The following is a 23,884-nucleotide window of genomic DNA, read 5'->3' on the forward strand; positions in this document are numbered from 1 at the left end:
ACTTTTTTGCGCCTCACCCTTGGGGACCTTACGAGGGTAGGCGTCTTCTTGCGTGCTGAGTCACTTCGAGGAGGGCTGATCGCCCCCTCTCCTCCTTTGGCCACGTCCGTTCCCTCTCCCGCGAAAGGACTGGCCCCGAGGTTGATATTGCCAGCTTTGCTTCTGCTGACTTTGTCCGTGACCTTCGCCCTGCTGACCTTGTTGGAACGCCTGGTGCGACGTCCCCTGTTGGCTTCCACCCCTACCGTAGGGTCTCCTCGAGGGATTTCCTCGTCTCATTCCCCTCAGCTGTAGGGCCCCCATGGACCTCGCTGTCTCGTTTTCCTTCTTGAGCTGGGTGAGCTTTTCGTCCACCGTTGCTCCGAACAGTGTCTCTCCGTTGAAGGGGGTGCCAAGGATGTTGTTCTGCACTTCCGGTTTGAATCCCGAGATTCTTAGCCATGCATGCCTCCTCTCGGTGACCCCTATGGCCATGAGTCTTGCTGAAGTCTCTGCCCCATCCAACGCCGTCTTTATACAGGAGTTGGCGATGTTCTTGCCTTCATCCACCAGGTGAGAGGCTCTCTGGCGGTATTCTTCGGGGAGGTGCTTTACTAGCTCCCCCATCTCATCCCAGTGTTGGTATTGGTGTCTATTGAGGAGTGCATTCGAATTCGCCATGCGCCAGTGCATTGCGGCGTTCCTCTCGACCTTTCTGCCTGTGAGGTCGATCCTCCTGCTCTCCTTATCCGGAGGTGGGCCCGAAGTTGCTGGAACGTTGGCCCTTCTCCTGGCCGTGGAGGCTATGATGGAGTCTGCGGTGACGCTACCCTTGATGTAAGGTGGGTCCAGGGAGGAGTGCTTATATTTCTTCTCTGTCCTGGGCGTGATCGACCGGCAGGTGGCAGGCTCCTTGAAGGCTTCTCTCCCCTGGTTCATCACGCTTTGTAGCATGGGGAGGAACTGACTCCTAGTCTGGATGGGGAGCAGTGTTTCGACGAGAAAATCGGCTTTCGGCCTCTCCTCGTCGAGTTTGACGCCGAAGGCCATTGCTGCGCTCTTCACCACCATATTGTACACCCCGATGTCGTCGGGTGGCGAAGGCCTCGAGGGGTACGTGTCCACGGCCTCCTCCGGGTTTTCGGTGTCGAGATCGTGCCATTCGACGTCGTTGCTGGCAGATGCCGCCGATTCGTAGAACGACTGTTGGTCTTCTTCCTCGGCTTCTTCCTCATAATAGGGCTCCTCTTCTTCCTCGAGATCCCTTGTCAGCCCTTCGGCGTCGAACTCGTCTTCGACCTCGACGACGTCCGCCGATGAAACCGTTGGAATCTTGAATTCCTTCATCCTGGCGTCGAACTCCTTCTTCCTTTGAAGGATGTTCTCCATTTCGGCCTCGAGCCGCCTCTTCTTTTTCTCCATTTCGGAGATGCTTTCGGCGTCGACCGCGGGTCTTTTCGATGAAACTTGCGTCGACGTCGAACGTTCTTTCTGCGTCGATCGGCCAGTTTCATGGGATGATTTCGACGACCCTTGCCTTTCGGCGTCTTTCTGCACCAGGGAGTCCTTTTGTAAGGATCCGCTGGGCCTTTTGTCCGAAGTTCCCCCTTTGGACGTCGAAGTTTTCGGCGCCGGGGCTCCCTTCGTGGACCTTGACTCAGTTTTTCTCGAGTCACCCTCGTGTTTTCGAGGTGTTTTTTGATTTGCGCTCGACGATTCTCTTACCTCGTCTTCTTTTTTCTTGTCGGTCTCTACGACCGTGAAGTTTTCGGCTGTCTCGGCGACGTTGTCCTTGTCGTCCGTGTCGGGGCCCAGCTCGTAGAGTGTCGGGGGTTTCCCTTTGCCATCCATGTTGGCGTTGGCTCTTCTCTGCCTCTCTCTCACCCTGAGTGTCTTCGGCGCGAAGGCTGAGCAGGCGTTGCAGTCGATACTCTGGTGATCCACCGGTAGGCAGAGGTTGCAGACCGGATGCTGGTCTTTCTGCGCGAACTTGTGGTGGCAGTTTGGGCAGAACTTGAATGGCGTCTTGTCCATTTCGCTCAGGGTCTCTGAGCGTGCATTCTCCAAGGCTGTCGAAGAAAAAAGGTTCGCTGGTCCTCTTTCTTCGCGCTCCTGATGAAATCTGTTCTATTCCTGATGTCTTTTCTTGATTCTATCGATGAAACTCGCTTTTCTTCCTTCTTCCTCCGAGTGAATTTCTGGAGCTTCCCGATGACGATCCAGACCCAACGGCGGAAAAAAGAATCTGAAGATGGCGCCCCAAAGGTGGGACTTCCGCAGGAAGCACGACGACGTCACGGGAGGTGCACCAAATGGTGGACGTCGACGCCCACCTGGGCTACAAAAAAAAAAAAACAAAGAAAAGACTACGAATCCGGACCCAACCACAAGATCGCGGAATAATGCACAGCATAGTGAATCCAGAAAGATTCACGCTGCAAAACTTATTGTTTTATATACCCGTCTTATAATGTAATTTATGTATTGCATATTCTATAACTGGAGTCTCTTTTCTCCATCACACTGGGCGCTCCGTCAGTAGTGGGGCCCTAGGTCCTGTTGTGCTTATCCCGGACCATCCAGCTGCATTTGTATAGTACCTATCTGCTACTACTTTGGCCTCACTATTTTAGCTGCACCTTTAGTTTGACCAATAGCTATCACTAGTACTCTATCTTGGGGCTGATGGGTCTGCGCTCTATGATATAAGCAATATATATTTTCATTACATGGAAATCCTCTGTTAGTGTGAACTACAGCATTTACATGCAACATACAATAAGTTGTTCAGTCTTTTACTACATTGGCGCAATTGCTTTTTTCTCTGTCACACCCCTGGTACAATGGGTCTACAGGTGAGGATATAACTCTTCTGGTAAGGACCCCCATCTACACTGATGTGGCATTTTGAAGCTATGTTTTTACGTGGTGCCCCTGCAGTCGGAGTACATGTCCTCTACGAAATATGGGTTTTGTTTTTTATTTTTAGTACTTTGAGCCTTCTTTCTTTGCAGATCTAGTAACTAGTTTATAGTCGGCTCCTGTCTTCCCCTTTCCTGTTTGTACCGCATTTCTGGGTTTGTTATGTAGCGCCCTGAAGGTGGCACAGCATTCGGTCTTGCACCAAAACGCACATCGGCAGCACTACAAATTGAATGGGACCCAGAATACCACATTATCTACATGTGAGAAGAGGGGTTTTCAGTATGACCCATAGCTTAAGAGAATACAAAAATATAATCATGTCTATGTGTGAAATAAATAATCTGAAGATAGGATTGAATTGGCTACCTAGATATATAGCTGCTGTCTCTATAACTGTCATTGGAGCATACGAAGGGTATCATTTGTGAATATATTCTGCATAGAATGGAACTGTCTGGTTCCCTAGATTGAACTATGTTTTAATGGACTTTAGTTTGAATGAAGTATAATTGACATGTGTGAATGGTGATGTAATATTTTAGAATGAGTGGGTTTTACCGTGGCTTAGCTAAGAGATGGAATACTTGTTTCAGACAGCATGTATCATATGCTTTGCTAATTTGATTTAATGTGGACAATGTATATGGCATTGTATAAAATTGTGTCAATATATGAGAACGGTAGGCACATTGCAAATCATAACTTTATACTGTATATTTGGGCTCAAGATTATACTTTGTATGTTGATATTGGATAAGTCACACGAATACCAACTAGTTGAGTTGGCGTATTGTATACTTCTGTAGTTTCTCTCCCCTGGTGCTACCACTCTATATCTTGCTTTTCAGGGCCCCCCCTTTGAGTAGGTGCTCATAGTACCCAGCAAATTCTTCCACTTTGTCATCAGCACTGGCTTCGTCTCTTCCCTGTCATTAGTTATCTGCAGGACTCAGGCATGGGCTTGGTCACGCTTTTCCAGCCACACCAATATTTCCCCCACCTTATTGTCTACATTGTATGACCGTCTCTGGCAAGTCCCTATACTCCTTCTGCTTCAGTCTAAGTGTGTGCAGTGTTGTGAGTCTGGACTTTAGTTGTGTTTGATTCTAGGTCAGGGATTTCCTCCTCTAGGCGGTCAAGTCTTTCTTTTGCAAGTCTTAACACCCAGCCATTCCCCCCAGGCAATTAGGGAATAAGTCTCCCACCACCCCCCTCGATTACGGTCTTATAAGCCTCCCACAATATCAGTTCCGAACAGACTGACCCATCATTTGTTTCAACATACATGTCAGTAGTTCATGATAGTTTTAATTCCTCAGGTGCTAATGGGACGTGAACATGTATTCCTCCCAGAGTTCCCCTGAGCTCTAGTCATGCCCCTGGCTAAATGCCAAACCTCTGCAATTCTGGCCATGTTGGTGCTTTGTGTGAATATGTAATCTAGTCTGGAGAGACTTTGTCTGGGTACACCACAAAGGTATACTGGCGTTCTCCAAATGCCAGACGCACCACGTGTCTACGAGGCCAAGAGCCGTGATAAAGGAAGCAAGGGTGGTTTCAGTCCTGGTCGGTTGTGAATTTAGGTGTCTATCTCTTCTGCCGTGACAGCGTTTTAGTCCCCTCCCATGATAAGGATGCCCTCTGGAATCTGTAACAAGAAGGTGCTCAACACCGACAGCGTGATCTTTTGGTGCCTTGGTGGGATATACAGAGCATAAGTTTAGAGTCAGGCCCTCCCACGTGCCCTGCTGTGCTAAATATTTACACAGAGGGTTAGTCAAAGTCTTATGTGGAGTGAATGGGATGCTATTTTTAAGCAGTATCCCCACCACTCGGGAGCCAGATGTGAAACGCACATGAGCTGACATTTTATATCCACATCTAGACATTGCTTTACTGGAGTTGCCAAAGAGATGAGTCTCTTGAAGTAAAACAATATCGGAGTTATGTCTCTGAAGGTATTGCATTACTATCCCTCTCTTTAGCCGGTCACCCAACCCGTTTACATTTTAGCAGGACAGTACTTCTAAACGGTTGCTAAGGTGTTTAGTCATTGAAGTCTCCTGCATGATTCAGTAGTCTTGTCGCACCTTGCATGTAAGTTCCGGTACCCTGCATGCTATCTCCATAGGTTAGATCGTACCCACCCTTTAACATTGAATGTGTCTCCTTAACCAACACGCCCACGTCACCGTGTACTGGGCCCAAAACGGCCCACCTTCCCACAACTTTCAGAGTGCCCGTCACCCCTTTGAACACGGTATGGTAAACTTAACTGGGGGAGTGTTTTACCAAGCAGGTAAAATCATTTGTAGAGCTCACCCATACTGGGTGAGTGTTTGTAGTCGCCCCCCTCACATGGCGAGTATCAGTCTTTGATTAGACCTCTCTGGGGATCCGCTGCCACTTGGCGAAAAGTAAACCCCCCTCTGTCGATGCCCCTCGACACGGCGGCCTTTCGATGTTCGCTCCTCCACGCCCTACCGAACTCACCCCCACCACGAGTCATTGCACACCCACGAGAAATTGATCGGTCCCCAGGTAGGCCCGCTGAGGCATTGCGGAAAACATCAAAATATCTTGCCGGCATGGTTCTCCCTCACCAAGGCTCTCCTACTCCCTCAAGAGCACCCCTGCTGCCTCCTGTAGTCACAGCCTTTGCACCAGCGTCTCTTTTTTTATATATATATATATCAGGCCATGTCAGGTGTGACTCAACAGGTCAGGAGTAAGCCCCTCTATAACACTGTCTTTAGGGAGGTGCATCGGAGGCGGCATTTGCTTTCCTAGAGCTCACTGCGCCGTCCTAATCGCGAGGGCTTTCAGCGGTCCTTATTCGCCTCCAGGCAGCACACTCCTTCCGAGCCCCCAATAGTCAAGCGGTGGCACCCACTGGATCTTGTTCTCACGGAAGATCAAGCGGCCTCAGTTTGTAGCCTCCTGCAGTCACTGGGGGCCTGCAACCCAAGGAGACCCCCCCCCCATTGCAGGCAGATCCCTTCATTTGACTCATGCTGCTTCTTTACGATCGGGGTGTGTGGTTTCCAAGATGGCCACTGCTACCTACTCGAATCCAGGACCGGGCGCACGGATGATGTTTGGGCCCCCTTGCTGCTTTAACTCAATTTCCACTAGAGGGTAGCAAGGTATGATTGGAGAGCCCGTGCAGCCCTCTTTATTTTCCTGTTGTTTTTGAGCGGGGGCAATGGCAGATTGAGGACGGATAGCCAGAAGAGGTGTTTAGGGATTTGAAGCTTCCATAAGGAGCAGCCGCCATATTGGGCTGTTAGCCATGCCCCCCCAGAGAAATACAATCTTGATAAAATAAATCCTTTACTTTGGGATTCAATGTTAGAAGTCAGCATTCTACTGAGTACTGTGAGAAAGTGGCTCTGTATATACTGTTCCCAAATAGGTACAGTGTGTACAGAGTCCACAGTCCCCAGAGGTTTGGCAGAGGTTAAAGTTAGATATGACCTTACTCTCTAAAGTGGTAGCTTGGCCGAGCAGTAAGGCAGTATCAGAGGACAGTGTAAAGCATTTGTTGTACACACTCAGTCAGCAAATGGGTCTCACACACTCAAGAACTGAACTCTAGGCCAATGGTTTAAATAAAAAATATATGGTTGTTTTATTTTAGAACCAACAATAGGTATCAAAATATACTTTCTCAGAATGAGATGCTTTAGTTAAATACTTTGCAAAAGGCAATTGACTTTTGCAGATAGTTAGTTTTGTTGCAATAGGCAACACAATAATACATTGAGCTCAATGGGAAATTTAAGTTATGCGCAATTAATTACTTTCAGGATTACTTTTCTAACTCCAGGACTGGATCCTAGATTCAGTCCTGGGACAGTTCTTGGAAACGAGTAAATTCGTTTTAGTTACTGTTGTGATTTTTAAGCAATATTTTGCTATTTTAAAAGTTGTCAGTTAGAAACTTTTGCTAATCAAATTACCAATGTTATCCTATGGAAGGAAATTCAAATCGCAGGTAAGGGGGGTTATGGTTACTTTTTCTGTGTCAGTGTTGGATCCTAGATACAGCACTAGTGTACCACCTGTAAGCAGTTGAGAAACTGCGTTTAATTTACACAAGCAATTTTTAAGGAATATTTATAAGTTTTCAAAATCGACACTACTAGTTTTTCCTATGGGAGAAAATTCAAGTTACGGGTAAAGTATGTTCTCGTTACTTTTGTAATCTAGTGCTGTGCTCCTAAGCTCAGTACTGGGGCATCTATCGAAAACAGGTAAGTAATTGCATTTTCACAGTTGGTACGATTTCTAAAGAATATTTGTAGTTTGCAAAAATCGACACTAAGAAGAAAATTCATAGAAAAACAGTCAATGGTTTCCTATGGAAGAAAATTGAGTTAGCGGTAAGTAAGGTTGTAATTACTTTTCAGGGTCAGTGCTGGGCACCAATATCCAGCACGGGGATCTCTCCTAATAGCAGGTGAGTATTTCCGTTTTCGTTACTCAGTTGATTTTAGGTAAATATTTTAAAGTTAAGAGACTCCACACTTAGAAGAAATTTCAGAATAAGCCAGTCAATGTTACCCTATGGAAGAAAAGTGAGTTATCTGCTTTTCAGCAAGTACTCGACTGGCAGAGTTAAGGTCCTGGGCACAGACTCAGGGGTCTCCTAGGGTTAGGTAAGTACAGTTGTTACACCCTCAGCGGCACAGGGGCAGCCGGGTGCGGAGTGAGTTAGGCCCAATGTTATCCTCTGGGAGGCAGGGGGGCCTTGGTTGGTGGCTGCTGACTAGCAGCTGGGCTCCTGGTCACTTGCTAAGGGCAAATGGGGAAGTAGGTAGGAGTAGAAGTTGCTCTGCCAGGGCCACTCGGGCAGCTGGGTGCAGGGTGCCGTTGAGCCTTCGGGCGCTCAATGGATTTCAATGGGAAAGCTCCAGGACAAAGAACAAGTTACTTACCTTCGGTAACGATGTATCTGTAAGAAACATTAGTTAGTTCGATTCCTCACCTTAGAATATCCCCTTGGGCAATCGGTCACCTTGCCCACCTTCTTTCCACCTCCGCATCCTTCCAAAGAGGAAGAGCGGCTCCACCGTCTGGACCCAAAACGTGCGCTCTCCTTTTATTTGGACCGCACGAAACAGTTCCGGGTGGAGGACCAGCTTTTCGTTGGCTACGTGGGTGCTAAGAAGGGAAAAGCTGTGCACAAACGGACCATCTCCCGGTGGGTCGTTTTGTGTATAAAAACCTGTTATTCCTTGGCAAAAAAGGACCCTCCTGTTGGGCTGCGAGCCCATTCTACTTGGGCCACAGCGGCTACTACTGCTTTGGGACGGGGAGTCCCCTTGCAGGACATCTGTCATGCGGCGACGTGGGCTTCGCTGCACACGTTTGCCAGGCATTATTGCCTAGACAGCCAAGTCCGGAGGGATGGCTTCTTTGGCCGTTCTGTCCTCCAGGACTTTCTGGTGTGATCTTGGTTCGCAGACCCACCACCGGAGTTGGTATTGCTTGGGTATCTATTCTAAGGTGAGGAATCTAACTAACGTGTTTCTTTCAGATGAACAAGTTACTTACCTTCGGTAACGATGTATCTGTAAGAAACATTAGATTCCTCACCGACCCACCCATCCTTCCTGTTCTGCGAACTGACATCTAGGGTTAAGGCTATCCTTTTCAGGGCCCTAGATTTTTTGGCACCAGTGTCTGTCTCTTGCATGGCTCTGCGTTCCTGGCGCGTTAGGCTATGTACAAGAACTGACGTCAGCGCGCGAGGGCGGCGTCTAAGTACTCCGACGTCATTCCGGCGCACTACGCCAACGACGGACGCGGAGCCGCAGACGACGCCTAACGACGCGCAAGGGGTATTGCTACAAAAATCTTCCGGATCCAGTCTGACGCCTGGGGATATTCTAAGGTGAGGAATCTAACTAACGTGTTTCTTTCAGATCAAAGGCTGCAAACTCGGGACGAAGATTCTTAAGGTGCCACCACCACTTCGAGAGGTAAGTTGGGTAGTTGGAGGATAGGTAGGTACCCAGGAGTCGGGCACAGGGGTCCCGTTTGATGTCGGGAAATCTTACCCTCTGTTGATCACGGTTGAGGGGGGAGGGGGGTCCTGGTTCTAAGGCTGCAGGAGTCGTCAGGAGCGTCGAGGTGGGACCTTGGGTGCCGGATTCGGGGTCACAGTCGCCGGGGGGACGTCCTACTGGTCTTTGTCCACTCCGGCACAGGCCAGGCTTGGCGGGTGCAGAGTGTGCAGGGTTCGCGGTTCCGGGCTGATGCCAGGGGTTAGAAACTTGCTTTGAGCAGAGCCACTGCGCATGGGAGTCCCAGGTGCTCAGTCACAAGGTAGCCAGGTCCTCAGAGTTTTGTGAGGTTGCTGGCCGCAGGAGGTGCAGGGATTTAGCAGGAGCAGGTACGAGGGTCGACAGGCCGGTAGGGCTGGGGCCAAAGCAGTTGGTGTCTTCCTCATCTTAGCAACTGCATGGCAGGTCTTCTTTCTTCTTGTTTTTCTTTGCTAGTAGAATCTGGAATCTGAGGAAGGAAGGTTCAGGGTGCCCCTAAATACTAAATTTAGGGGCGTTACAGGTAGGTAAAGGGCAGGGACCACTGGGTCCCTGTCCTGGGATGGGTACACTCTCCATCCTGCCACTCTCCTGTGGGAGGGGGGCAGTGGCCTAGTCCTGATTGGGTAGGGCTCCCCATCTTCAAGATGGAGAGAGCCCGGAGATGTGCTTCACCTCGCCTCCACCACCTGAAGGGCGGGATTGGCAGGGCTGGCACATCCCCTGTCCTTACTTCGAGATTCCGGCCAGTCTTCCCGCCGGAGTTGGGGTCAGAACCGGTGGGGGCCAGTTGCTGAGTACAGCAAGTGGCCTGGAGAAGCTCACTAAGGCGGCATGCCTTTGAAGCTTCCCCCTGTCCATCCTGGGGGAGGAGACCTAGCACCTCGCCCAGGATGTGCATTTTTGCAGGCCCAGGAGAGCGGGGGGCTCTCCACCCAGGGGTCCAGCAACATGTCTGCTGTGTGGCAGCCTAGGCAGCCTCTCAGACAAGACGTGGATTGTAGGTTAGGTTTCAAGGGGCATCTCTAAGATGCCCTCTGTAGTGCTTTGTACATTAAATCCTACACTGGCATCAGTGCGGGTTTAATGTGCTGAGAAGTTTGATACCAAACTTCTCAGTCTTCAGTGTTGCCATTATGGTGCTGTGGAGTTCGTGTTTGACGAGCTCCCAGCACCATATACTCTTAAATGGCAGCACTGCAATTACAGTGCCCAGGAATGGACCTGGGTACTGTAGGGGCACAGGGCTCATGCTCCTGTGCCCAAACCACTGGCATAGGGCACCCAGCTAGAGGGGTGGCTGATGTATGCCAGGGCAGTGTAGGTTGTGGGCATGGCACACAGGGATGTGTGCCATGTCGACTTTTTGTTTTGTCTTGTACCCAGACACTCAGCTGCAAGGGCAGTGTGTGTGTGTTTGGGTACAGGGTCTCTAAGGGTGGCACAAATAGTGCTGCAGCCATTTGAGGCCTTCCCTGGTCACAAGGCCCTGGGTACCTATGGTACCATTTACCAGGGGCCGACATGTGGCCAGGGTTTGCCATATTGGGTTTTAGGTTTCAGGGAAGGAACATAGGCCCTGGGCACCTGATTGGCAGGAGTCCAGGGCACACTCAGTCAAAGTACATTCAGCAACTCAGCAAAAACAGGGGGCATACCATGCAAAAAAGATGGCACTTTCTCACAAGTACTGTCACACAGGAACACCCCAAGCCTTCAACAGACACACTTTCAAAGGACTTTGTTACAATTACCCATGCTTGTCCCATCACATAGCCTAATCCTGCTCTATCTTCAATTAAGAACCGAGGACCATCTATAACAAAGCCCCAATCTGCATCATATTGTAACAGGAAGGGGAACCTTTGAACTGCCATGTAGATGGAGATCCCAGAACCCATTATGCCTCCTCCACTGAGTGCTGAAGGTTTGTTTGAAGGCCTGGCCATGTGTGCTGACGGCAGGTGCTGAGTTGCAAGTGGTAAGATTCAGGGCATACTATGAGGGGGGTGGGGCAAAAGCAAGCAGCTAGAACCTTTGGCAGGGATAGTAAAACCAGGGTCTGTGGGTGCAAATAGCAACACTAGGGAGGGATCAGTACCATTGATAAAACTGCAACAAAATCCCTAAAATGGGAAAAAGTAGGGCTCCAATGCACAACTAGCTTGCAGAGCCACCTTCATCAGCAATGAGCCTGTGCATTCAAATAGTTACAAGCCAACTATAGCATGTATGTAGGAGACAATTTTGTACAAGGGCCAAAGAAACACATTCAAATAGTCTTTTCAAGAGTCTGCTATACAACGCATGGCCCAACAGTCATTTGGGTGGAGGAAAGGGAGGGTAGCAATAGTTCTAGTAAATCCACCCTGAAATAGAAAAGGAAAAATGAAACAAAGCATGATGGATTCTAAAGGCAGATGGGCATTGGTCACGCCTAAAGTGGACAATGCTATATATATTACAGGTACAAGGTACTGTCGCCAACAAAGATGTTCCCTGAATGCTTAAAGCATTGATGTACTGAATGGTTAATCTTCCATCCACAGAGAGGAGCCAATTAATTGTATATTTGAACAGAACATTGACACTACTTGTACACAATACTAGAGCAAATTGGCTAAAGTAAGACACAATCATTGTTCTCACTCTTCACATAAAGGTCCTGACGAAAGGCAGTTTCAACATGAGGCCTGGCTGAAACGTGTTGATCACACTGGATGTGGAAGCTCATAATTACCTCCACTCACATCCGCCGCTTTGCTTTTAACACTGCCAAGGGCCCATTATTAAACAAGCCCCTGTGGACACTGGGACACTTAGGACAATTTTTTTTAACTTACACTCATAACACCATCACCACACACTCACATCACACAAAAAACGCTCTGCTGTAAACAGTCGTCGCAGCACACCCGAGGAACACTCGGAGCCCTGGGTGGGGCCCAATGAGGAAGCATGCCACCAACTAGGTTGGTGGGTGAGGGTCTTCATAAAAAGCAAAAGTCTTGTCCTTAGCTTGAAAAACAAATGTTATTTCATTACGCCGAAACACACACTATATAATCTTTTGAACAATAGCTAGTTCTTCTTGATTCACACATTCTTGGATTACCACCATTGTATTTACTCTTCTACCTTTGCTGTGACAACCACTAGAGCCTCCCAACTCCTGGTGGCTTGTGATCATTTGTTTCAGATTCATTCCTCTCACTGGGACTCTGTAAGGATCCCTTGGCCAAGAGAGCTGTAACTTAATCGCAGAGAAGCACCATATGATCCTCTGACATTCGGTCGTAGGAGGGTTGCATGGCAGGAAAGGTAGTCTCAAAGGGGAGTGAGCAGCCCATTCGGACGATCTGCAGAACCCACATGTCTGACGCGATGGACTGTCAGCGGAGGAGGTGATAGCAAATCCTGCCTCCGACTGGCTTTTGATGGGCCTGAAAGGTAGACTAGGAAGGCTTAGAGGCGTTGTCAGGGGGAGAAAGGGTACACTGGCTCGCCCGCTGGCTCCCAGACCCACAAGAACGCTGGGTCCCACATCTGTGGCCATGCAGCGGCTGAACAGCTTGCATGACTCTGTGGCTGGGCAGGATGTGGCTGGGCACCCCTCTCCCGTAACCACAAAACGCAGACGGAGGTGGATGGGAAGTAGCCGTGACACCCAAGGATCTGGCCATAGCTCGAGAATCCTTAAAGCGCACAAGCACGGAGTCTGCCTTGTCATCAACAAGGCAAGTGCCATCTAAGGGCATATCCATCAAAGTAGATTGGACATCCCCGAGGAGCCAGATGTCCCCAACCAGGAATAGCGTCTGAGTTCTACCGACGAGCCAACCATTCTGCCCAGTGAGTCGGTGGTGTCCAGTTCACAACATATGGTGAATTTAGTTGCGTCTCTCCAATTCGCAACTGTCTGGGAAAGAACGACCCAGGCCGCCTCCGGGCGCTGAGTCAGCAACCATATCCCAGATGGTATGGGAGTATCGGCCCAAGAGGCATGTGGTATTCAGCAACCAAAATGCCAAGCACGAGGAAGAAAACATCCTCTTCCCAAGGTGGTCCTTGGATTCCCAATCTGGGGGTGCAAAAGGGAATGCATACTTTGAAGATGAGGCTTGGACAAGCAAGCTCTCAGGGGAGGGATGTTGTGTGAGGAATGCTGAGTTGCCCGGAGCAGGGCAGCGGCGGCGGACGATTGTCCTATCCACAGGAGCCCCTGTACAGGGCTTGAACCATGTGCCCAAAAAGACAATCGATGAGGGCTTCATTGAAGAGCCAAAGGGGTTCTGAAGATGAAGCCATAGACTGAAGCACTGGCCTCACCCAGATCCGTCCGCTAGTCCATAGATTCTTCAAGCTAGTCAGTTAAAGGGTCCAGCTCCGCCTCCTAGGGGCATGGTCAACGTCTTGAGCACCGGGGACGATGCCCGGGAAGGTCGAGTAAGATCAACGGGTGTCCGTCCAAATCCGAGAACCAATCAACAGGGGCCCTACGGAGTCAGGGCCGAAGCCAAGGGCGTCGGAGGCCTAGGACCCCCAAACAACTCCACGGGGTCCAAAGGCATACCAGGGAAGCTCGGCTGCCCTAAAAGGAGGAAGAGCGCCTCAAAGAACATTTGAATTTGGGCAGGGGATGCCCCGGCTCCCGGAAAAGCGGGGAGGCGCAGTCTCATCTCAGGAGGCGGCTTCAGGGACAGAGCCTTCGAGCGACTATTCTCAGAATCCCATGTTGCATCAGCTGACCGACGGGGTGAAGTCAAAGAACACCTGTGATTCTTAGACTTCTGCGGCTTACCTGACCTCCCCGACGACTTGGAATGCGACGAGGAGAGCGGGCTCGGCGACCGTTCTCGGGACCGTCCTCTCAAATGAGAACGGCAGCGATGCACAGCCGAGCGCCAGGCCTCTAACAACTTATGCTCCAGCAAAGCCTTTGAATTCATGGCCCGGCACTCGGAGCAAGACTTCGGGCACCGGAGGCACACGAGGTGTGCATCCATCATGGACATCATCCGGTGGCAGGAGCCGCAGGGCTTTAAGACGGTGCTACGGTGGGACATCCTTGATGCACCACGAGTCCAAGACACGAAAAAGCCAGACAAAATGTCAAAAAAGGGTTAGCCAAAAAGGGGTAGTTCTCTCCGGATCTGCACTTAGGCTGGTGCAGAAAAAGAAAGAACTGACGTCAACGCGCATGGGCGACGTCTCTATAGGTTCGGCCTCGTCATCCCGGCGCTCACGATGGACAAGGAGCCGAATGATGCCACCTACCGACGCACAGGGGTACTGCTGTTTAAAATTCTCCAGATCCAGACGGACGCCAGGGGATAATTTATAAGGAATCTACAACTAATAGCCTCTTTCAGATTTTTCTGTAGTTCAGAAGAGAGTTGATGACTGTATGAAAGAAACTTTGATAGAGTCGAAGGGTCATCAAGTGAGGCAGACAGTGGGACATAGGAGGAAGATGTTGCTGTTCTTTCTGGTGGACTACCAGAAATCATTTTTGGTTAGTCTAGACTGAACTCCCTTTTATAACAATTGCATATGCATATTCCAGTCACAGAGTTGTATGTGGCTTTTCTTTGTGATTTCTAATAAACATTTGAACCTTTAAACCCAACAGGCAATTATCAGAGGGAAAAGTGCTTTCGAATATATGTATTTACCCATCTTGAAGATCTGACAGAAGTACCGGCATTTTTCCCTACAGTTACTGTTTTTGAGAGCAAGGTTGTGCCCTAGGTAGCCCTACTTCAAGTGACAGCCCTCCCACTTATTTAAGTTTGGTTTTCTAAACCTCTCAAGCTTGCATACGTGAACACAACCAGAAAAGCACATTTCAAATCATTAAAACTGAACTTACCAATAATATTCCCAAGAGCCCAGACTGCTTGTTCACAAACATTCTGGTGTTGCGAATGTAATAGCCTCAAAAACAACGGCACTGCATCTGTAAGATAAAGAACCGGTTAATTAAAAAAGGCTTCACATGAGATCAGATAACCTAAATTCCATAGCAAGGCAGTCACCACAAACAAAACTAAATTCAGGGTCATGGTATTAACTGCAGTATATACTAAATGCAACACGTATAACCACCACAGTACTAAATGTGTTAAAATAATTTTACTAATTTAATAACTTTGTGGTGTTGATAAACTGAATTGCTGAATTTTCAGAGGAAAAAAGGTTACTTACCTGTAACTGTGTCTGCAACGTTGGCATCTTTCATAGATTCATATGCTTCAACCATTTCCAGTTGAAGTGGGAGTCCCTCAGTAACTTAAAATAGCAGTACTAGGCACAAGCAGCTAGAAAACTCACAGGCAGTGCTCCGTATGTTAGCCCATCCACCTCATTACTTGGGACAACACACAACTACCTGTTAGATTCTTATTAGATTTAGGCAACCACAGACTATTATTTTACCATAACAGAGGTATACAGCGCTTTGCAATCCATAAACCATGTATTACCACTTTTTCCTCATGACAATCCTCTAACAGTCTGCTGATGCAACCTGCGTGATCGTTGATAACTCTATTATGAGTTGCCCAATGTCACCATTTTTTAACTTTTTTTGACAGAGTTGAGAACATATTCCACCCTCTTTATGTATAGTATTGCCATGGTGTTGTCCATTCAGGCCAGAATTTGAGGTGCATCTATGTGGGAAAAATTACTGCAGCTCCCTCGCTCGGAGTACAAGCACATTTATGTATAGACATTTCTCTTGCGGCGTCCAGAGTGCTCTTGCTGATAATAACTCTTGGAGGTGTGCGACCCTACCTACCCCCCTTCAATCCTTCCATTGAGGCCTGCTTGATAACCACAAGCTGACATCTTGGCTGTAAGAATGTAGTGCTTTAAGATATGCTTTCCTGCGATAGCCACCAGTGTTTCATTATTGCAGTTGCTTTCATTTTGTCCTCGAAGAAACCAGATATTTGGGTCACTATGTCCAGAGAAAAATACCGACCATTTGTTCTTCTTTTAAGAGTCTGAAAAGGCCCGTACATGATACTAAATAGGACTTTGAACAAAATCTTATGTATTCATTCATAACATAGGTTTTCTGCCTTTGTTTACTTAAACATTAGTCAGGGATCAGTAACAGCTCTAAAACACATTTAAAAGTGCTTTCTATTTACTGTTTGAAGTATCTAAGTTAAGGACTAAAAATAAATCTTTTAGGGGATTTTGCTTCATTTTGTATTTTTTGTTATTTTTTTATTGGCATTTAAAATTGAATACAAAGAAAAATTCAACAAATGTACGACAGTACACATAGAAGTGATTTGGCAGCAATGTTCTGTCAGCGACATTCATAGTAAGAAGTTGGTGCCATCTTAATGATGAAAATATGAATCCAATGAGAACAAGGAATGTACTGTAAATGGGGCATTGGGGGGTAGCTACTGAGCAAGACCTGTGCTTATTTTTGCCCTGCTAGCACAACACCAAACACGATAGGGACGCTACAGTAGTGCACAGCAGCTCAGCGCCACCTCCTTTTAATCACCACAGCATCAGCATTCCCTAAACCCCTTCCTGTGCACCAGGGGCAACACTCATTATCTCCCGCCTGTGCACTCTAGTATCGCTACAAAGGGGTCCAAATGACTCTAGGGCGTGAACTCGCGAGCATCAGTTCCCAGAATGGCGTTAAGTTATTTTACAATGCGCCGCATCTTTAAGCCAGGAATCCTGTAGCGGAATCAGGCGACGCCCAAAATGTATCGGCACTCACCACCTAGCCTGCAGCAACAGAAGCGGTTAGCTTGCGCAGCTCAAGAGGGATCTTTTTCACAAACCCCAGCAGTGCAACCAGAGGCGTGAGATCCAGCCTGAGGTCAGCTATCTCCTCAATTGAGTTGATTTTGCTTAATTTTGTACCAGCCAAGACATTAAACTACCAGTGGTGTCTGTAGAAAAGCGGTAAGTTGGCAACTCAAGGCATAGTCTGTAAAACTGTATTTACACTATACAGGAAGACAATGTCTAACAACCTTTTGAGAAGGCATACTTTTATCGAGTTTACGGTTTGTTTTGCAAGCATCGAAAGACGTTTTTGCCTCTATTGATGGGGATGCATTTGCGCTTGCTGTATCAATTATAGCTCCTAAGAAATTAATCTTTCTTGAAGTGATTAAGGGTGATTTGCTTGTTTATTTGGAGGCCTAAAGACTTTAAAAGCTTTATAAAGACTTTGATCGAATTATTGGTAGACTTTATGGACGAGTGAGTATTCAGTCTAATTAAGGGTAGACCAGATTACCTAGACACTGAAGGTGGGCAGCTACTGGAGTCATACCTTTAGTAAAGATTCTGGGTGCAGATCGGAGGTCAACGGGAAGCATTCTAACCTGGTAGTGGCAAATGGCTACCTCAAATATTAGGAATGTGTGTTTGCTTTTTGTGAATGGAAATGTGGAGGTCTAATGATTCTCAGCATTCCTTTCTCATTAGTTGGGGTAAAACTTCGAGTGAGACCATTCAGAACTATTGCTTTCTCAGATTAAGCTGGAAGATCTAGAATAGGTTTGCACTATTTCTCCGTCTTATTTATTTTTTTACTAGAAAATACATTGAATAAAATCCCACATTTTGATATTTGGGACCATTTCTATGGCTACTTTCTGTAGCATAATTCGAATTTCTGCCTTCAACAAATAGAGGTGTTTGGACGGCCGAGTTGTTGGAGGATGCTGAACGAACTCCAGCATATGGCCCACCTGGATGACATCCAGCATCCATTTGCCTGTAGTGACGGAGTCCCAGCAGTAGGAGAAGGTAGATCTTCTGCATGCTATAGGGGCTGATGTTTTGATTATTTGCCTTTTGGTATAAGGTGCCTGGAGATTTCCAGCAATGTCAAGGGTCCTTGCCATTTTGCTGGGCCTTACATTTTTGTGACCGGCTCAAACAGGGCTGTTGTCCTTGCCTATAGGACTATGGCTGTTTACGGGGTGCATAATCCTGGGAGTACTGTTGAGGCTGACCGACATGTTGGTATGGTGTATACCTATAGCCTTGACACAGACCTTAGTAGGATTACATTCTGCCTCTTCCTCGAAAGGACTGTGGTTTTCATTGTTGTAGAGCTCCTGAAGATCAGGCTCTCTGATATCTAGAAGTGTGTCGTCCACTTGCTCATCAAACAGCCATTCTCCATCGAAGGGAATGTTCACGATCTTGTTTTGGAACACTGACCTGAAAAAAGTATCCATCAACCATCCCCGACAGCATAACACCACTGCAACGGCTAGCTGCCTGAAGCCAATGTTTGAGACCTCTATTTCTGAATCTAGGAGTGCAGCATATTTATGAATAATATGTATATGGTGAGAATCATAATTTAGCCAAGCGTTGCATTCAGAGTGTGGATGAGAATATGTATTTTAGTATGGAGAGCTTATTTTGCGGTCGGTTTCAAGAATCTTTTTTGAATAATTGTGTGGGATTAAATAATGTCTCGATTTATATAATAAATTATGGATTTTGTAATGCAAAAACATTATTAGATGAGAAAATAAAAGAAAGATATTACATTAACTCTTCTGGTTTTGTCACAAAGTGCATCAGGGTTCTGGACAGGAAACAATGACAGACTAATGGAATTCATAAAACATCTCAATAGTAATACTTGGAACATTAGGTGCACACATGAATCCAGTAAAGAGAAAATCACATTTCTTGATACTGAACTATACATAGAAAGCAACCAGCTACATAGCAGGCTGTATCGTAAAGATACAGCTTGCAACGCGATTCTACATGCATCAAGTGCCCACCCCAAACACCAGATTAACGCAATTCCATATGGAAAATTTGTCTGAGCTAGACGCAATTGCAGTCTAGATTCGGATTTCAAAAAATGCACAGAAGAAATGACAAAACGATTTAGATCTAGAGGTTACAATACACACACCCTAGGGAAAGCTGAAGCAAGGATTAGTAGAGTCAAAAGGGAGACTACCCTGAAGATCAACACCAACAGGAAAGACAATGGGGACAAGATTAGATTTATCACGAACTTTAATAATCTCTCTACAGCTCTGACTAAGAGCCTCAAGAAACACTGGCATGTTTTGACCAAAGATGAGACTATGATGGGGGTCATTGATAATAAACACGAGATAACATACAGGAAAGGGATCTGTGTTAAAAGTATCCTCAGTCCTAGTTACCCTACACCCGGAACAGACGGGAATTGGCTAACACCTCACTCGGTGGGCTTCTTCAAATGTGGACACTGCTCAGTCTGCAAATGGGCGGACACTAAAAGACTGGACTTCATGGGTCCTTACAACAAACGTTACAGGATCACCACGAACATTAACTGCAACACTAACTTTGTAGTGTACATCATTGAGTGTAGGTGAACTAAGATATGTGGGCAGTACGATCGTCCTTTACGTGTGAGAATAGGAGAACACATGAGGGCAGTGAAACAAGGCGATCTTAGATACCCAATCGCGACACACATCTCGGAATGCCAGTCACAGGGTCAACATAAGAACTTCACATTCTATGGAATAGAACATACCACAAGAAACCCTAGGGGTGGGAACAGAGAACTAACGCTTCGCAGAAACGAGGCGTCTTGGATTCTGAAACTACGGACAACAGACTGGAATGAATGTTGATGATGAGCTACACTATTTCTTGGGCAAATGAATATGAGATGTCTTCTGTATCTTGGAAATGTAACTGCATTTGATTTCTTTTTCTCTGTATGAACATGTAATATGTTGAAAATATTATCCTACGGGTGGGATCGCGCCTTACAAGATATCTTTCCATTTCTGATGCTGCAATGCTATGTACACGGGTCTGTCAAAAGTTTATAACAGTCACTGGACGTCGACACGGAAAGAAGGTATTATCCGACCACACATAGACCGGTATGTGTAGTCTCTAATGATTCTTTAAAAATTTCTAATTAAGCTGGGTTTTCGTTAGTGCTTTAATATAATGATAGCAGTCGTCTAAGTTCATCTTCTCCTCACATCACGAACTTAGATGTCAAATAACGGGTTTAGATGGCAACATTTATGGGTTAGATATATATTTTTCACAAATAGTTTTGGTTTTGAGTAAACACATGATCGTTACTTACATTAAGCAGACAATCATTTTCTGACTTTACCGATTTTCGATTTCGTGTTGTGCATTAACACACACACTCGGGGCTAATAAAGTTGAAATTTTTTTCGGTTCGAAATCTAATCCCAATACAAAATGGCCACTACGTAGGCTCTGTATATACTTACACAGTTAGAAAATATTACGTGTGGCTTTGAAGAAACGGCAAGAAACGATCAACTACACTCCGTCTGGTATACCCATGTTGAAGGTATATTGTTGATAATGGTCCAGACAGTGTCACACTCTAGTAGTTACGCGACCCCAAACGCAATGGTCACATACTGATTAGCTTTCCTGTGCGCCATGCCCTAACTAGCACTCCCACTAGCTTTGGCAGTATCCAATCACTTTGATGATTGGTCACGTGTTACGGAAGCACCAGATAAGCAGGTTTACAACGCGGAGACCGGCACTCGTATTTGGAGTCCGGCGCGAGGAGACAGCGATACACCCCCCAGTCGAGATCCACGATAAAGTGACAGGAAGGTAAGGGGATGCTACTAACACCTGCTCTCACACGACGATAGATGTGTGAGGACTTAGATATACGAAGAAATAAGCCTCGACTCTTAATGAGGGAGTGGACACTAGGTCCTAATAGCAGATACATTGCTTTTATCTTTTTACGTTTAGACTTAAAAAAATAAACCTGGAATCCGAAATTTCACATGATACCGTGCCAAACCCTCACCAGGGGACCTCCTTGCGTCACAGGATCGTGTGACCCGGAATTATCGTCACACTTTATGTATGTATTGAAAGGCATTCCGGAAAATATCATTTTTTTTTTTAAGACGCATAGACAACTACAAATGTTTTCTCTTGAGCATCCATTTACTTAGTTGTATGGGTTTCTCTTTATTATTTTTTCAGACCACTATTGAGAACAGTTTTCAGGTTAGTGGTCCACTTTTGGTCTGTTTCTTGCTGGTCCGATTTATTCTGATCCTTAGATTTGAGACCTTTCCGCCTATAAAATATTCTTAAGAAAAGTACCGCTTTTATTTAATTTTTCCACCGGGGGATTGATCTTTGGAGACTATACATACCTTACAGTCCCATAGGAATGCGTAACAGTTAACATTACCTCCTACCACATTACCACTCGTTTTCTCACGTGCACTTTGCATATTCGGCACAGATCAGCCCTTTTGCTTAGCACGTATATGGACTATGACCGGACCGCTCATCACCATTTGTGCACCCCGCATGAGTGTATGTCACAATTGTGTGACAGCCTCACCTTAAACAAATCAATGCCACTTTATTCACCCTGGGAGCACTTAAGTTGAATAATAATGAAAAATGTGGACAAGAATGACAACATTAATGTAGAACATCATATTATTCTTTATTTAGCCATGATCAAGTCGCATGTACTATCTTACGGAGGCGACGAAACACGTGTTGGCTTGATGAACTACTGTTGAAAGAGGAATATTAAAGAAAAGAAACTGCAAAGAAAGAAGCAAAAGACTAACTTATTGTGTTTCATGCCGTAAATGGCTTTGCATTTATGCTGATACTTGACGAGTGCTTGGGTATACCTTTTGAAGACTGTTTTGTTGCTCTGCCACAATAATTTAGGGAGGCTGGTGGTTCTCCCCAACCCTTTAGCACCGTAAATAACGCAATCTCCACGAGATAACAGGTGAATCAACCATAAGCGCCTATTATGTATTAACAATACCACTACCCACAACAAGTACCAAATGCATCAGGGTATACGTCTAAATTAAATTTGTGGGCGCAGGGGTTCTTGTTATGTAAATATGATTTTATCTCCCTTCCTTGCCCTTATGAAAGATAAGGTGGGGTGATCCGGTGTTAAAAATTCCCCAGCAAACCACAACCTCTCCAAGAGCGTGAGTTGGTAGATTGATCGTATAAGTGTTGTTTTGCAGGATGAAGGCACCAACTGAACATAACCTTGTAGTGCGCCTCCTTCCCTTAGATGCTGGAGGATTCCTTTCCTATGCATCGTTAAAAAAAGTTCTCATTTATCAGACATATTTCTTCCAAATATACAGTTCCATCTTTCCAAATATTCACAATGTGGAGTTGAGGCGACATTGGTCAGTATTTTATGTGAGTTATATATATTATAGACCTGCGACCCAGTGGTTGTCACAATTAGTTTCTCGCAGATGGTACAATCCATAATAGGCTGCTGCTTTCACTTCTGGAAGCATCACTGAGTGTCTCAGCTGTGCATAATAGAATGTTTGTTTCATCCACGTTGAGATTATTTTTTTTTCTCTTTCAAATTATTGGATGATACCCACATCAAATAAATTTGTGATTTCAATACGTGACAGCTAGCAAAAAAGAGCGATGGGAAGGGGATATGGTGGGGCAAAGGGGGGGATGTGGAGAGGGGAACGTGGTAAGTTTATATTTTCTGTATACTGTGAGGGTCATATTCATATGGTTGCTTAAGAAACCATGAGTGAGTCCTATAATCCCTTGGTTTACCCTCCAGGTCTCAGAGTGAACCTGCAAGTACCGCTCGTTCCATGAGGCCAAATTCTATCTCTTGGACACCATAACCAGCCTACTAAGACCCATAAATGGGCAACTATTATACAAAAGGCGGTCTGCAAGATCTAACCATCCTTTGTCCATTGGGCAACGAAAAATAGAGCCCATACGCAGGCGACTTCCCCTCCAAATTAAATGAGGAACTAATCTTTTCAGATCTTCAAAGAGGTCCCTTCCCTACTATGAGAAGAGCCTGGAATTCTAAACAGTATATTCAACCTGACTACATGAAGAATGGAGAGAAAAAGATTGGAACCTCATCCCATGGCCTTATGGAGGTCTGAAAACCGGTTTGGAAAATCTACTTGGTAAAGGTGCACCACTGCTAGGGCAATCTTAATATCCAGGTATCAAATGGACCATTTATGCCATTGGAATGGGGAGGTCAATTGCAGGGTAACTAGGTTTGCCAGAGTTCGTGTTAAGTTGAAAATCTTAGACTTGGCTATACTGCTCTCATAAACTGTCACTCTTTCAAAATTTGCCTACTGCTTCATCAAGAGGGATGATACAGGGGAAGACAACGTAAGAAGAACATGACTGGCAAAATGGAATATTTTGCAGGCATCAATCGAAAGGGATCCCAGTAATCTCATTTCTAATGTGCATTGCAACTGGCTCAATGCCAAGGCCAAATAATAGTTGGGCAGGGCATCCCCCACCTTGCTCTCCTGGAAAGCCAAAATGAGCCACCTGTTCTACTACTCATGCCTATTCTGGATGTTGGTGTGTGATAACCTGCCACTGCCATCAAGAAGAATCTTTACCCCTACCCTCTGAAGTACTTGATACAAAAAAAGCACTTATTCTGCTGTCAAAGGCCTTTTTGGCATCTAATGATACAAACCCAACCAGCACAGCCGTTCTCAAAAAAAATAAACATAGGTATTAATTAATGAATTTAAACTACAACAGTCCAGATTGAAGAATCAGACATGCATTCAAAACAGCATTATAATTACTATATGAAGTGTAAGGTTGGACAAATCAGTCAAGCTCACACATGAAGCTGCACATCAGTTTCAATTAATGCCCAGGTTAAAGTGGTTGCACTAAGGTATCTAGAGCTTAAGTTTCTTCATGCACCCTATCACCTGGTAGACCACCTTCTCTGTAATCACATATACAAGTCCATTCCCTGAATTAATTCCACATGCAGGAGCCCCCACAGCCTTACAGCAAAACCTAGTGCTGATCGTGAACTATTCTATTCTCCCATTACACCCAAT

The 23,884-nt window shown here is 46.1% G+C and overlaps 1 protein-coding gene across 2 annotated transcripts in view; it reads right to left on the reverse strand.

Annotated features, from left to right (window-relative positions):
* KPNA3 (karyopherin subunit alpha 3) overlaps positions 1 to 23,884 on the reverse strand; it is a 743,375-nt gene that overhangs the window by 478,579 nt on the left and 240,912 nt on the right. For both annotated transcript variants that reach the window (XM_085621926.1, XM_085621927.1), the window contains one exon: positions 14,827 to 14,913. In XM_085621926.1, coding sequence (XP_085478052.1) covers positions 14,827 to 14,913 — 87 coding nt within the window. The remainder of the gene's footprint in view (positions 1 to 14,826; positions 14,914 to 23,884) is intronic.

The sequence above is a fragment of the Triturus cristatus genome, chromosome 8, assembly GCF_964204655.1.
Source record: "Triturus cristatus chromosome 8, aTriCri1.1, whole genome shotgun sequence".
In the NCBI taxonomy this organism is placed as follows: Eukaryota; Metazoa; Chordata; class Amphibia; order Caudata; family Salamandridae; genus Triturus; species Triturus cristatus.